Genomic DNA, 15899 nt, shown 5'->3' with positions numbered 1-15899 from the left:
ATGCCTAGCTGACTTTTTATCTGTTTCAGAGCAAAGTTTTACTTGCTGTGAAATCATCTCTGAACTGTTAAGTGATTCTGATCAACATATTTTTAAAAAAACTAACAGTGAAACTGTATTTAACATTTACAGCTACAAAACTGTTCAACTCCTCACGACAATATGAAATGAAACTCGATAATATAAAAAAATGTTAAAGAATGTGCAAGGTAAAAATTATTTCGATTTTATGTGAATCAGTGATTTTGCCACAGTACAGGGACTGAATGGCAAATTCAAATCATCACCTGGGCATTTGTTAACCTCTACACAAACTTAAGAGTTAGTTTCCTATGGGTAGATTTGTAAGTAAGGATTATGAAATTGGGAAGAAAAAAAAATATTACAGCTAATGTGAAAATACAATTTTTAATTAATAAATCAACTGCTTGCAATTTTCAAAATTACCGACATCGGTAATGGCTTTGGAACTCAATTACTTCGTACTTCACAGTGGCTTTTCAAACCACTGGTGTTTTGTTTTTTGCTTTTATAGGCTGTGGCCAGAGTGGAAGGTTTTGATGAGGAGAACTCATCAGCTGCTGCCTGTCTGTGCACACATGCATGATAAAGGATTCAGGAAGCAAAACGATTTCTTTAAACTCCAGTAGTTGATATTTATTTCTTTCTTTACTCCCATGGGTAGTTCTAAACACCACATCTGACTATGTTTTAGTATGAAAATGCCATTTTACAAAGTTTTCAAGTCACAAAAAATAGGATAAATAGTGTAACTCATGTGCTGTCAGAATATCACATTTGAATCTAAACATATTCCATAAGGAGCCTGAACTTGAAACAGGAATTTGCTTAATTCACATAACTCAGTATGGTGACAGAACGTTTTCACTGCACATTTGGTCTGGTGTAAGCAGGACTTCAAAGCCAGTGCAAGCATCCAAGTGGGACACTGCTCACTGCTGAATCACCCACATCAAACGTGGATTTATCATCCGTGATGTGCAGTTACAACACAGAGTAGATGATCAAGACGATTTCCTTTAGCCTTGATAGAGAATAACAGCAGAAGTCTTTGAAATGAAAGTCCAAGGTGTTGTCTCCAGCACCAGTCTTGGCAGTCTGCAGAGAAATGAGTTCAGCGAGTATCACACACACACAGAACCATGGGGTGGGTTGGGTTGGAAGGGACCTTGAAGCTCATCCAGCGCCACCCCTTGCCTTGTGCAGGGATACCTTCTGATATCCCAGCTCGCTCCGAGTCCGGTCCAACCCGGCCTTGGACACTTCCCGGGACGGGGCGGGCTGTGTGTGCTGGGGCCGGGACTCTGCCCGCGGCCCCCGGCCCTGTCCCGTGTCCCTGCCGGTGTCCCCCGGCCCGTCCCAGCACAGCCCGGGGGTGGCGGTGGCACTGACACAGCGCCTCGGGCCGAGCGCTCGCCGGGCTTTGGCCGCGGGCTCAGGCCACACGAGCGGTTTGATCGGGATTTTCCTCAGTGAGCCGGGAGAAAAGCAGTGACACCGGCACTTGTCACCGGCACTGACCTCGCTGCCGGTACCAAAACCAGCACCGACACTGGTACCGACGCCGACAGTGACACCAGCAGCGACATCCAGCACCGGCACTGGCGCCAACATCGCCGCCAGCACTGACACCAGCACTACGCATGGCAACAAACCGGCACCAGCACCGACACCAACACTTGTACCGACATCGCCGCCACCACCTACACCGGCAGCGACACCAGCACTGAGCGTGCCACCCAAAGCGATGCCGGCGCCGACAGCGGTACCGACACCAAGACTCGTACCGACACCGGCACCGGCACCGGCACCTCAGGGCGGCGGCTGAGGGAGGGCGAAAAGGGCGGGAAAGGACGGCGCGCGCCCGAGGCGGGAAGGGGCGCGCGGGCCGGCGGCCATGGCGCCGCCTAGTGGAGGTCCCAGAGGTCGCGCAGCGGCGCGGCCAGGCGCGGGTCCCGCGCGCGCAGCGCCCCCGCGTGGGCGTGGCGCAGCGAGCGCAGCTCCGTGAGGCGGCCCAGCAGCCGCGCGAAGCGCTGCGGGTCCCGCGGGTGCTGCAGCTTCGAGTGCTTGTACAGGATCCCCAGCAGCGGCTCCTGCAGCTCCTCCACGTGGCGCTTGTCCCTCAGCAGCGGGCGGTCTGCGGGAGAGCGGCGGCACGGAGAGCGCCGTGAGCGGGATGCTCCGGGTGCCGCCGCCCCTCAGGGTCCGATCGGCGCCGCCGCCCCTCGGGGGATAAATGGGAGCTCCCCCGGGGCGAGCGACAGCTCGTTGTCACCTTCCCAACTTACCTGAGAAGAACACTGTTGTTGCTACGAGCAGAGCATATTCGGTCTCGGTCACTTTGAGTTCCCCCATGGTTCTGTAGAAGTAGAACAGGGCGGTGATGAACTCCTCAGTTATGCCTTGGAAATGGAAAAAAAACCAACATTATTGGGTTAAAACAACAACAACAACAACAAAAGATCAACGAAACAAAGGTGCAGAATAATGAGGGTGTTACTGGATCCCTCTGTCCAGCTCTGGGCTCCCCAGGACAAGGGACATGGAGCTCCAGGAGCAGGTCCAGCCGAGGCTGTGGGGGTCATGAGGGCACTGGGGCATCTCTCTTACGAGGAAATGGTCAGTGGTTGGACTCTGTGATCTTAGAGGTCTTTTCCAAGCGAAGTGATTCCATGATTCTGTGAAAAGCTGAGGGAGCTGGGGCTGTTCAGCCTGGAGAGGAGCCGCAGCTGAGAGGGCCTTTAGCCCTGTGTGCAGGGATGGGCTCTGAGCAGGGCTCAGCAATGAACTGATGCTTGGGAAGTTCCACCTGAACATGAGGAACAACTTTCCTGTGAAGGAACAGATTGCCCAGAAAGGGTGTGGAGCTGCCCTAACTGGAGATATTCCAGACCCATCTGGACACAATCCTGTGCCATGTGCTCTGTGATGGCGCTGCTGGAGCTGGCAGGTGGCACGAGGTGACTGTGATCACCTTCTAACATCACCCACTGTGATCCCTTCTAACATCATCCCTTCCATGAGTCTGTGATTCAGTGACTCTTAAGGCTCAGGGCCGTTCCGTTGCATGAAATAGGTAACTAACTTTGTGAAAACCATGTTAATTGCTAAAATAATAACAAAAGTTGTATGGCAGTTGTAATGTGGGACTTTGAATGTGTATATAACTCAAGGGATATTAACAAGCATGAGCACACCCCATCCTGCCATGAGGATGTAATGCCCGTGTGTAATACCTGAGGAGGTAATGGCAGAGCAGCTCAAGGGAGAGGAAGAGGAGAAGGAAAGGGAGAGGAGAGGAAGAAGAGAGGAAAGGAGCTGGAGCAATGACCACAGGGACAGTGTAGCTCAGTGTAATAAAAATAGGGCCAGTAAAGCAAAAGATTCACAGTATTTAAATTCCGAGACCTCCATTACCTGTGGTAGTAGTAGAAGTTGGCCTCTCTTTATTATGGCACATTTCCATGGAATAAATACTGTTTTTATCAAGGTTTTGAACATGACAACATGTCCCGTGATCAGAAAGTCTTACATGACCTGGAACAAGGCAGATGACAGTTCCCAGTCAAGCTTAAAGTGATCTTAAAAGTGACCTCTCTGTATCATTGCTGAAAATGTGTGAATTTTTCCCAGACCCATGAAAGTATAAAATCCTTTTTGGCATCTGGCTCCAAATTCTTTGGTTGCATTTTTATTGGTCAAGGTCTCTTGTGTTAAATTTGACACAACATATAATATGTAATTAATATGGCTGATATTATCCACCCACCCCACAATGATTCAAGTCAAGTATTTCAGACCTACTTTCACTGGTTGACGGCTGGCACTCACTCATTCTTTGGTTGTAAATTTGGGCTGATCTTAAGAACATTGCCTCCACTGTGGACCCTTTCAGCAGAGCAATCTGGTCCTCACTGGCTAAACTCTCAAACCCTGCAGAGAAAGGTGCATGTTCAGAATCAGGGAAGGCTGGTGCTGCCTTTAAAGTGATGTGGAAAAATGATTGTTTAAAAATTAATATCTTTACTGGAAAGGAGGAGCCATAGTTAAATGATGCATGTGCCAAAGACTTGGGATCTTTCTTGCTGGTTTGCAGGTTAGACAAACAAAAACTAAAAAACAAAACCAAAAACCAAACCAAACCAAACCAAAAAAAAAAAAAAAAAAAAAAAAAAAAGGAGAGGGCAGTTTTCAGTGTTAAAAGATTTATGGGAAGATACAAATAAAAATTTTGGGACTAAGCAAGATGTTATCAAAACATTCTTCCTAATATTGGATAAATATCACATGGCCCAACACCTGATAAATTGCTGCACTGTTTAGTGACTGGATACTCCTTTCATTTTTTAAATATATTTTTTTCTATATTTATATTTATTTGTTTTGTTATATTATTTTCTTTTTGAAATTGTGTTCATCTTTTGACAAGCTCATTGTCTGCACTTGTAAGTCAAGAGCAAAGGAACTTTAGTGATTTTTTTCTCTTAAACCTGATCAAAGCAGGATATGTAACACAGCAAAACAGACAGCTCACCCCTTCCTTCAGCTCTGCCCCACAGAGATGCTAAATTACACCAAATACCTGCTTTTGATATGATGATTGAACTTTGTGAGTTTTACAAAGAAAAGTTATCACCCTCCTTGTCAAATGTTACTTTGTCAACTTTACACTGAAATACAGCGAATTTAAATGCTTGTTCCCTTGTTCTTTATGAAAGGGAAATATGAATAAGAACACCTGGTTAGTCCATTCTGTGCTGCCTTTTCCTTTGAAGGAACATCTGCTTTTTCCTTTGGTGATTATGATAAATTGCAGACTCAACTGGATTTCAGAGAATGTGGTGAGATAATAATTCCCTCAAGGTGGTATTTTGAGGTCCACATGCTTCCAGAAAATGTCTCCACTCCATGTCAGAAATGGAGAAGAAATCTAATTATAGCAAAGGTTTGAACTGAAAACTCCTAGGCTGTCCTCATGACATGTAAATGGCAAGTTAGAAGTACAAATAATCAGTTTAAAGCTTTTTCTTAGAGCCTGTATTTTTTCTCTGGTCCATGCTACCAGTTTGATTTGGCTCCTCTAACATTCCCCAAAGGAAGAAACTAACCTGGGAGTCTTTTTGTGAAATCCACCAGCACCTGGACATGGACAACGGCTGTCTCAGACAGGTGGAGAAAACTTTCCTCAGGACTTGCAGTTTCCTGTAGCTGCACAAAAGAGTGTTTGCACATTGGATGTAGCCAAGATACCTGAGAGCAATGACTTAGCAGTGCAGGCTGGGTGTGCTGGATACCTACAAACTTCTTGGCTTCCTCAAGGGGAATTGTGTATTTTTGGTGTGCTGCTACAATGTGGTCAAGAAGCTGATGTTCTCCTGGGGTAAGTTCCATCTTCTCTGGGATCTGCTAAAAAAATAAACCAATCAAGTCACAACGACTTGGAGTAAGGGTAAGTGATAAAAAGAGATATTTTAAATAGAAAAATATCCCACTTTTCCAGATCTTGTTGTAGATGATACTTGCTTACTATTCAGTCCCTCATCTTCCAGCTTTATGCTGCAAAGGAAACTGCTCTTCTGCTTGAAATTCTTCCTGAGTCGCTTTGATTTGCACTGGACTTCAGTCAGCAAACCTGTGAGGTGTGAAGTGGCCATCAGTGCTTGTGCTTTCAATTAATTACAGTCTAAAGTCATCACTTTTATTAGAGATAACTCCAGTCTTGCATCACAGAAGCCGTCCCCTACAATGAACTGTGTTTCCTAGACAATGTGGCCCTGTGTTACTTATCAGGTGAGCTGATGTCCAGTAGCCACCCAAGGCCTGAGGGTCTGCAGTCATCATTGTCCTTGTGGCTCTGTGACACACAGGCGTCAGCATTTTTCATCAAGCCCATCATGCCATTTTTATTTACTTTTTTCCCCTCAAACCCTAAAGCTTATCTCATCTGTTCACTGCTGTCCTGACTCAGGATATTTAGCTTCTGTTAGTACTTCCTTTTTTTTCTTGTACTGTCTTTGAGCGACATCTCCCTTAAGTTGAGGGGATGCTTCCCAAGCACTGCTGACTTTTGCACACCAAGATGCTACAGCTGCCACCATCCTCAAAGTTCATTTCCCTACAGCCAAATGAAGCTTAGATCAGTATCCTGGGGAAGGGGTTGACTTTGGAGAAGGTCTGCGGTGAGAGGTAAAGAATCCAGCATGAAGGAATGACATGTATGTGTGCATGGACTTGAAATGGCTGTCCTTGTGACCTGCTCTGAAGGAGACACTTGGAGAAGGCAGCAGCATTTCATTCATGCATGGTGCTGCAGAGGAGCACTTACATTCTGCCAGCATTCCCACAGCTCTGCACTTCTTGAGGCGGCACTCCTGGCACTTCCTCCTCATGTACATGTCCATCTCGCAGTGCCCCCCGCTCTTGCAGCGGTACACGGCGTTCTTGGTGATGCTGCGCCGGAAGAAGCCTGGAACGAGCACCAGGGGATGGCTGAGCAATCTCAGGAGCTTTGGCTCACAAAGGCTTAAAAGTGTCCTCTGGTTTTTCCATTTTTAAATGGAAACATTACCTTGATTTTAAACCTGCTTTTTAAAAATATAGTTAGGCCTGATTCCTTCTGACTGATATTAATGGACATTTTCCATATGTAGAATCATAGAATATGCCGATTTGGAAGGGACCCACAAAGATCACCAAGTCCATCCCCTGGTCCTGCATAGACTCCCCAATAATCCCACCCTGGGCATCCCTGAGAGCACTGTCCAAACTCTCCTGGAGCTTTGGCAGCCTCGGGGCCCTGCCTGTTCCCTGGGGAGCCTGGGCAGTGCCCAGCACCTTCTGGGGGAAGAAACTTCCTTGATCTCCAACCTAAACTCTAAACTCCCCTGACACAGCTCCAGCCCTTCCCTGGGTCCTGTGCCTGGTCACAGGGAGCAGAGATCAGAGCTGCCCCTCATGAGACAGCTCCCATACCAACAAGTTAAAATACCATTAGCAAATAATGACTACTTGCTTTTATTCAATTTTAATAGTAAGTGAAAATAATAACACTGAAGTAAATCTCTAAGAAATGTTCATGAGAAAACCAGCACCTGCTGACACTATTCTAGCGAGTCATCAGTGCAAAAATGAGATGCTTAAAGTGCAGACTGTGAAAATATTTCTCCAAAGAATGTTATGAAAAAGTGACTTTGGAGTAAGCGTGTTAGGTAGGGGGCTCATTAGATAAATTAAAGCCGCTGTGGTAACAGCAGCACAAACCACGGCCAGACCAGTTCGGCTCAGTGGCACCTCCCGTGTCCCGGCTCACCTTTGCAGCCCTCGCAGGTCAGCGCGTTGTAGTGGTAGCCCGAGGCTTTGTCCCCGCACACCACGCACAGCTCCTCCTGCCCCTTCAGCCTCACCGAGTGGTTCAACCGGGGCCTCTTGAGCGCCGGGAACCCGCCGTCCTCCCCGTGGGGAGGCAGGAAGGGGCCCTTGCTGAGCTCGCAGCTGCTGCCCACGCAGGGCCCGTCTCCGTAGGGCGGCTCCAGGCTGTAGGAGCCGTAGGGGCTCGGCGCTGGCTGCGGCTGCAGCGATGGCACGGGCACTGCCGAGTACTGGCAGTACTGGGCGGCCTGGAAATCCGCCTCCTGCAGCTGGTAGTTGATGTGCTCTGGTAGAACATCTGTCCCGGGGGAAATCACACATCGGGGTATTTAGCTTCTGTTAATATAGCCTTTTTTTTTTTTTTTTTTTTCTTGTACTGTCTTTGAACAGTTCCCTTAAGTGAGAGGATACTTCCCAAGCGTTGCTGGTTTCTGCACACCAAGATGTTACAGCTGCCACCATCCCCAAAGTTCATTTCCCTACAGCCAAATGAAGCTTGGACCAGTGGAGTAAAAGCCTGGAGAATATCTTGACATCAGCTTCTCCAAAATTTAAAAATGTTTTATCGATTTAGTAACATAAATATTAGAGGAACATATATTCAGAGGGGCAATCTGACACATCCTATTTAAATTTAAACCTGTAATGTTCTTAAGTGAAATATAAAATGTAGCAAAAATATCTTAGTAATGGTTTGGGCAATATCATGCAGGTGCCATTGGATTAGTGTTAGTAGATAATTGAATATCACTTGCCAACTGATGGCACAGCTGCATTCAGATCTTACACGTAAAGGTTGTTTTTATTAGTTGTCCACACTACAGTCAAATGTTTCCCATAAGTGAATTTTTAATGAATGAAATGTTTGTTACTGATACATATCTCAGGCATCATTTTGAAAATGTTGCACAAGGGTCTAAGAAAAACTGTGTACAAATTACAGAGTACCAAAAATTACTGTGACAGGAGTCTTAAAGTAGAACTTCAGAGGAGTAAAACATAGAGGCTTGTTTTATTTAGTATTTTCCCATACATGTCTTTACAGTTATGAGATTTTAGTTTAGTAAAATGTAGGTACAGAATTAAAAAGAGAGTTTTTTCCTGTCTTTTTTCTGTTGAGTTTTAATTTTATCCAGCCTCTCTTAAATACACACAGCTATACCAAAGAAAGCCTGTGCAACATGCATCATGTTTAATTCTTCCTTTGGGATTATTAAAATCTCTATAAAAACAAATTGGAAAGATTTTTTTTAAACAGTTTGGAGGTTTTTTCCTTTTAGTGGGATTTGTGTCCTGCCTTTAGTCTTCCAGAATCAAATTAGTTATTGCAATTATAGTTACTTAAGATACAGAATTCTCTATCTGTAATGTATCTGGAACAGTATAATAAAACCTGTGTCTTCTCCATGCAGGTCAAAGGGAGACAGCACTGGGGATGTTTGTATGGAATGCTCATTGAGAACAATCACTTTGTGCTCAAAATCTGTATGAGCACACAGTAATACATTCCAATACACTTTCAGTATAAGCTGGGTAAGAGCTTTAAAGATAAATTAAAAGGAAGGAAGGAAGAGAGAGAGAGGGAGAGAAAGAGAGAGAGAGAGAAACAGAGGAAGAGAGAAAGGAAGGCAAGACGGGAGAAAGAGAAAGAAAGAAAGAAAGAAAGAAAGAAAGAAAGAAAGAAAGAAAGAAAGAAAGAAAGAAAGAAAGAAAGAAAGAAAGAAAGAAAGAAAGAAAGAAAGAAAGAAAGAAAGAAAGAAAGAAAGAAAGAAAGAAAGAAAGAAAGAAAGAAAGAAAGAAAGAAAGAAAGAAAGAAAGAAAGAAAGAAAGAAAGAAAGAAAGAAAGAAAGAAAGAAAGAAAGAAAGAAAGAAAGAAAGAAAGAAAGAAAAGAAAGATTCCCACAGGAGTTCATTTTGCCATGTTTCCAGGGTTCCAAGCTTGCTTTACTCACCGTAGTACTGGATGGGCTCGGGAAGGCCGTACCCGTCAGGGACGGTGACAAACGTGTTGGCCATGCTCTGCTCCCAGCTGCACTGCTTCATCCACTCTGCTGTGAGATCAGCCTTTAAACAGCAACCTGGGCAATGGGGGGAGGAAGAGAAACATCCCATGGGAAACAACTGTGGAGCAGGGTTAGACACAGAGCCAGAAAACTCCAGCATACGGCAGAGTTTTGTGATCGTAAGAAAATCAGATGTCTGTGTGAAGTCTCATAACACCCTCAGCGAGGCTACAAAATGTTTGAGTGTCCTGATATTACAGATTCAGGGTAAAACTCTTTCCTAAATTTCCAAGTTATAGTTAGAAATGTTTTGCTCCAACTTTTACACAAAACCATGTGGGGGAATTGGATGAATCACTGGTAAATTCTCTAGTTCAGAGAAGGTTAAAAGGAGCTTCATTGGGTAGAATAAATTTGCTTTGGGCATGAATTGGAGCATTTGCTTTAATGTAGACATGGGGCTGTCCTGTTGGTGCACAAAGATGGGCTTTTAATGAGTTTATTTCATTCACTTTTTATGCAGAGTTGAAGCAAGGAAATAGCATGGAAAGGCCAGCATGAAATATCTGTCCTTTGTCATGTAAGTACTCATTTATGCAGTAAAACTCAACTTTGCCTTGCTTAAACACTGCCCGAATTACACTTCCTGTCTTCCTTTAACAGCATAAAGTTTTCAGTGAAGACCAAAATATTGATTTCCAATAGGATGTGCTGCCTCTAAAGAGCTTTCCACTACCCCTTGGTGGTTGAAAGAGCCTGGGCTCTTGGCTGGATTCACTGACATTCCCAATAACAAAATGCACTGAGAGCTCACAGTGACATGGGGAGAAGAGCTGCTGTGCTTGGAATTCAAACCTTACCTCATTTTTCAGTAATTTGACTTATAAATTCAAATTTAGAGATAGGTTCTGAAAAAGTGTGCTCTAAAAACTCTTAAAAGAGTTCTAGGAAAAAAAAAAAAAGTCTGTACGGACAGTGGCACGAGCTGGGTTTGAGTTTACATACCTACAGCAAACCTCTGGTATTGCTTAGAGCTGAGAGTTAACAGAGTAGCCATTAGAGGAGTAACTAGGATATTTTCCTTGCCCCCTTGTCCCTCTGCATGAGTGGGATGTGGGCACAGGTTAAACCTTTGCTGATGCCCACTGAGCAAGGGCTGTAAGAGACAATTTGCCCAGGAACCACTCACTGGCTTTCCCTGAGCAGACAGGAAGGAGAGAAAAGATGAAAAAGGCACGGAAGGGTTTGGAAAATACAGCAAATCCAACTCCTGCAACAGGATTCTCTGCAGAATTTACAGCAAGCTGGGTTTAAAGACCATCCCTGAAGGAGAGGGTTTGGGCTATATCTGTACCTTCTGCAGCTGAGACAATGAATGGATCACCCAGGGAATCTGAAGTCCTGACTGGAAAAACACAGGTCCCTTCCCCCAGACCAGACAGAGCTTGGGGCTGACCACTTTCGCTTCGTGTTGTCAGCAGAAGGTGAAAGGATGCAGTGAGGCTGGAATGCTGGGGGTTTGTTATCTCTGCTAGTAAATATTTGTTTGAGAGCAAAATAAGTCACTGAATCATGAGGTCTTATCAGCTAGATCAATTTGGCCTGGGCAAAGTCTACATTTTTTCCCAAAAATGTGTGTTTGCTGAAGAAATGTGTTTCTGAATTCCAGCGGTTTCTTTAAATAAAAGCCATCATTTAATGGTAGATTAAAAAAAATACATTGATCCAGTCTTATAAAAACAGTATATTTGGAGTATGAAGTACCAAATGTAAGGTGGTCAACTGGTTAAACGTTCTAAATGTTGGAAGCAGATTTTCCTTAGGCAAAGCTTCCTCAGCTTAGGTATTGTATGAGAAAGGATCCAGCCTTTCTTACTGATTTTTATGGCTAATAACAGTAACCAGTCACACTGACAGAATTTCCAGCTTAGACTGAGACTTTGTAAACTGAAATCTTAAATTAGGAGGATGTTAGAACAGTGGGAATAGTAAATCCAATGGTTATCTGAGGAATGCTCTACTGTCTTAGAATGAGACTTAGGCGTAAACATTAAGTTTCATTTTCTGACATTTGAGAATTTAGAGTTGACAAGCTCGTTCTTCTGATCAGACAAAGCATTGAGCTTTCTAAAGCAGAAAAGGGAAAAAAAAAAAAAGAAAGAAAGAAGAGAATAAGATATGTAAGGAAGGAACCTCATTTCCTAGGCCAGGCAAGTTTTGATTATTTATGAGTAACTGTGGGAATCCTGTTTTCCAACCTTTGCCTCCCCTGGTGAGTGAGGCAGCAGCAGGGAGGTCTCCTCCAAACTGCAGCAGTCTCCGGGATTCCGTGACCCATGTGCTGCTCTCCCCAAGGCTTTGTGGCCATCCCAAACCCCTCACACCTCATGAGACTGAGCCTTGACACTTCCCCAGCCCACACAGACCCTTTAGACCTCATTAGACCCTCATTAACCCTTTGCCAGGCACGGGAATTCTGCACGTGCCCAGCACGGTGAAGCTCCTGGCAGAAGGTACCAGACATGCCCAGGTGTAATGTCCAAAACAGTACCTGGAACAAAGTCGAAATAAGAATGGAGCAACAGGTTTGGATGTTTGGGGCAGTTGCAGCCGTGCCATTCCCAAAACAAAATGTTTTGGCTCCCTTTTTCTCTTTTCCATGTATTCCCAACATAACAACATGTTTGTGCATGAGTGCTTTAAAAGGAAGCAAAAATCTAAATACATTCCCAGAGAGGATGCAGAAACGTCTTGAGCCCAAAAAGTGGAAATAACTGGGAACAAAAGATGAATTTGTTTATGGCTTATTTTGTAGCATCCCAAGCAGTAACACACATAGGGTGGGACCCTTCAGTCCTCAGTCACACAGACTGAGCTGACAGAAAATATCATCTCCGTGAAGCACACGCTGTTCCTCCTTCCCTTCTTCTGCTGGGCATTTTCATGTGTGAAGTCCTGACCAGGTGAGGGGAATGATATTTTTTGGAAGAGGTGACCTACACTCAAAGTGGCTTAAGCACATCTGAAATTGTGCTTTTACAGGCTTACTTTTGCCAATGCTCATCTTCTGAACTACAAACGCTCAGTATAAACCAGAACGTGTTGATTCAAGGGCTTGGTTATCCATCTCATACAGAAATTTCGTTCTTAGTCCCAACTGAAAGACTTGACAATTTATCAAAAATGGAGTCCAATAAAGAAAAAAAAAATAAATCCATTGATTGATAAAAGTAGAACCATAAATAGAATGTACACGTTCAGACTAGAATCTGAACCGTACATCTATTTATTTCTATTTATGGTGAAAGATGTGGGGTTTATCACTTTTATTGCTATAAAACCCCATATCATAAAGCAACATATCATCAGCTTATCAAATTTATTGGGATACAAAACATCCTTCATGGAGCAGGGCCACAGGGAGCCCTTTCAGAGGTCGGTACTGACAGTGCTTTAGCTGCTATCGTAAATATTTTGACAGTTGAGTCATGGGGAAATTTCTTGTTTACAGGGAATTTTAGGAACTCGAGCTCAATGTCTTCACCATCTATTAGCACACCTTGGGGCACGTTAGTGGTCACGTAGGGGAACTCAGAGCACGTTTCAGGCTCGGGTTTAATCACTGTACTTTGCTTGCAGCTGGAAGGCAAAGCTTGGGTTTTTTTTTAATTTGTGAAATTTTAACCAAAAACTGACAAAAAAAAGTAACTGAGCATAATCAGTGCCAAGTAGCTGTGATGCCAGCTAATCTATTCAATTTCACTCAAGCAATTCAGTAATCACTGCTTAATTAAAGAATGATTTTGCAGGGGAAATTGTAGGGTCACTTGATTGATCCTGTATGCAGCTTACATGCATTATTAAAGGTTCTTCTGTTCCTCCTGGTTTTAATGTGCCAAGAAGTTCCCCAAATGTGCTTTTCAAAGAAATTCCACTTTTCTTCTTATTAAATGTGTTCCTTCCTAGTCATATAATAACAGTAATAGAAACTGGCTTATTTTACCAATGGACTGCATTGCAATTATCTCGAAATTTTCCTTTGGAATTGTTATTCCATCAATAACTATTTCAAAGGCATAATTTTTATACATTGTAAAATATGAGGTTAGAGGTTGTTTGAAACTCAAAGTTTTCCAGCTACTTTTGGGAAGGGAAACAAATAATTGAATTTAAAAGTTGTTTTTCTTCACTCCGTGTGTCAAATGAAGTACTGTTGGAACAAACCCTTGGCAGCAGAATCCCAGATTTAAAAGTGCACGCTTGCTGTTTCCATTTAGTCAGATGTTTCAAAAGAAAGAAAAGAAAGGATGTAAAGCAGAAAAAAGCCCAGCACCTGGAATATTTTCACACAGCACATTGATGTCTGGCTTGAGCAGCAATTTCTAGCCTCAGAGCATGCAGAGAAGGGAATTAAACACTCACGGTGCTCGCAGGGAGCTCCTCTCCAGCGCAGGGTCCGTGGGGCTGCAGCGCCGCTCCCAGCTCTGCTCCAGCTGGAGCCCAGCAGGGCCTTTCCCTATTTATCAGTTTGTGTGCACACCCCGGGCTCCAGACACTCGGCAGAGCCACGCTGCGGCTCCGAGACACCAACTTCCCACACAGCTCCTCTGGGGTCGGAGCAAGGGCAGCTGCGAGCCCACATAAATCACTGCAGAACTGGGTCATCAGGGACAGAGGCCATGGGGACCCTCACGTCACTGCTTCCCAGAGTCCTCCCTGCCCAGCACAAAGATTCTGCTTTCCTGCTACAATCCTGAATTCTCCCATCTCGATGGCTTCACGTTGACATGTCGGGATGGTGATGGAAAATGTTCAGTTCCCAGGTGGGGAAAATATTGCAGTGGTATTATTTGGAGATTTTTTTACATGACATAGTGATTTAATTTGGAAAGGCTGCATCAGGCCAGGACCTCCAAACACCAAACACTTACCTTGTCCTCCGTGTTCTGATCCAGACACCCCTGTGGTGATGCAGCACACACCAGGCTCACACTCAGTTCATTGGCAACCTCAGTGAACTGAAGTTCATGTTGCAGTTAACTCAGCAAAATTTCATTCTTAAAACCCTGAGTATTTCCATTACTAGTAACTTCTAAAAAATTAATATTGCAATTTGATGTTTTCATTGCTCCCTAGGTAGATGTGACCTCTTGGACAGGGAATTTTCTTGTTAGGTATCATGCTGTTCCAGTGCTCCCAGCAGGTTGTAAATCTCCTCATTCCAGGAGGACCTCACCTGTTTTCTGTGTAAGATGTAAGACTGGTTCTCCATTTGCCTCAACAAAAACTGCTTCTGTTGGATACTGCATGGAATTAGATGGGAAAAGAAAAATATTATTTCTTGTTGGGCAACTAACACCAAAGTCACTTAAAATACTCTTCTGGGACAGTGGATTTTCATGGATAGACTGCCATCGCCCTTCAAAGGAGGGACACATTTACATTCCATGGGCTCCAGAGAAGAGCAGCCCTAATGCTGCTTATTTCCATGTGCCATTGAGGAATCTGGCTGTGGAGTGGAATGGTTGAGTCTTTCAAGAACAAACAGCATTGACTGATGAACATTATTTGAGCTTATTATGGGGTTTTCTAAGATTTCAGATGTCCTGCATTGATCATGTGTGGTGATGGGGTGCTGGAACACAGTGATTATGCAGCAGAGATGAAAATAATGATGTTCTAAGCTTAATTATCATCAGCACTCGTCTTTCTGGTAAAAGCAGCCTCATACAGAAACTTGCCAAATTGTCAAAAAAACCTTCAATAGTAAAACTGAAGGTTTTACAATTGATACAACAAATATTTTTTTTTTCCCAGAAGTATCTCTTTCACAATATCCCATTGACTTTTTCATCCAGCCTGTCTCGTGAAAGTTGGAAAAACAAGCAGAGGTCTGTGAAATATTGTGGTTAGCTTTTAAATGCTACTGACTTTTATTTTTAGCTTTTTTTTTTTTTCTGATAGAAGGAACCTTACTGATAAGCTGTTCAAATTAGCTGTAGGATGTGGGTATTTAGAGCCTGTTGACTCGAGGGGACTTAAGCCTAAACCCCAGGTTTTTAAAAGGCATAAGATCCCCATTCTACTCAGTTTATAAAGCCTGCTGGATTCAGGATAAATTCAGTTTCTAAAATCAGTATATAAATATGTTTATAAAATAACTACATAAAACTTAATTGTAGTAGAAATGAATTGCAGTAATTAAGTATTAGCCCAAGGTTAATTAACTCCCACGCTGTAGTAATGAAACAATTTTGCATAATCATGAAGTGATTCAGACCAGGTGACTGGCTAAGTACATATATTTATGTAAATACAAATATTTACATTATTTTAACAAATCACCGTTCCTATTCAAAGCTTAGCATGACAAAAACGGGAGACTTGAGGGCACACTTGAGTCACCTAAAATATTGCTGCACAGAAGAGGAAAAATAAACTCTTTTCCATGCTTGTAAATAATCAAAAACCAGAAAGGTTATTTAGGAGTAAGGCAGATTTAAATTA

The 15899-nt window shown here is 43.5% G+C and overlaps 2 protein-coding genes across 3 annotated transcripts in view; both read right to left on the bottom strand.

Annotated features, from left to right (window-relative positions):
• Window positions 1–15899, bottom strand: part of OLFML3 (olfactomedin like 3) — a 289605-nt gene that overhangs the window by 82409 nt on the left and 191297 nt on the right. The gene's annotated exons all lie outside the window — the stretch shown is intronic.
• Window positions 1929–14130, bottom strand: LOC136371557 (bile acid receptor-like). 2 transcript variants are annotated; one of them, XM_066335698.1, is made up of 11 exons: window positions 13815–14130; window positions 9342–9467; window positions 7331–7687; window positions 6347–6487; window positions 5514–5653; window positions 5320–5427; window positions 5130–5229; window positions 3826–3954; window positions 3439–3558; window positions 2310–2423; window positions 1929–2158 (listed from the first exon to the last, which is right to left on the bottom strand). In XM_066335698.1, exons 2-11 carry the CDS (start codon window positions 9430–9432, stop codon window positions 1929–1931), a joined length of 1530 nt encoding a protein of 509 aa, XP_066191795.1. In that variant the 5' UTR covers window positions 9433–9467; window positions 13815–14130. The 2 variants fall into 2 exon arrangements, with proteins under 2 accessions (XP_066191795.1, XP_066191796.1); XM_066335699.1 differs by having other exon boundaries at window positions 5320–5424.

The sequence above is a fragment of the Sylvia atricapilla genome, chromosome 25 (genome assembly GCF_009819655.1).
Source record: "Sylvia atricapilla isolate bSylAtr1 chromosome 25, bSylAtr1.pri, whole genome shotgun sequence".
Classification (NCBI taxonomy): domain Eukaryota; kingdom Metazoa; phylum Chordata; class Aves; order Passeriformes; family Sylviidae; genus Sylvia; species Sylvia atricapilla.
This window is presented reverse-complemented; position numbering and strand designations above follow the sequence as displayed.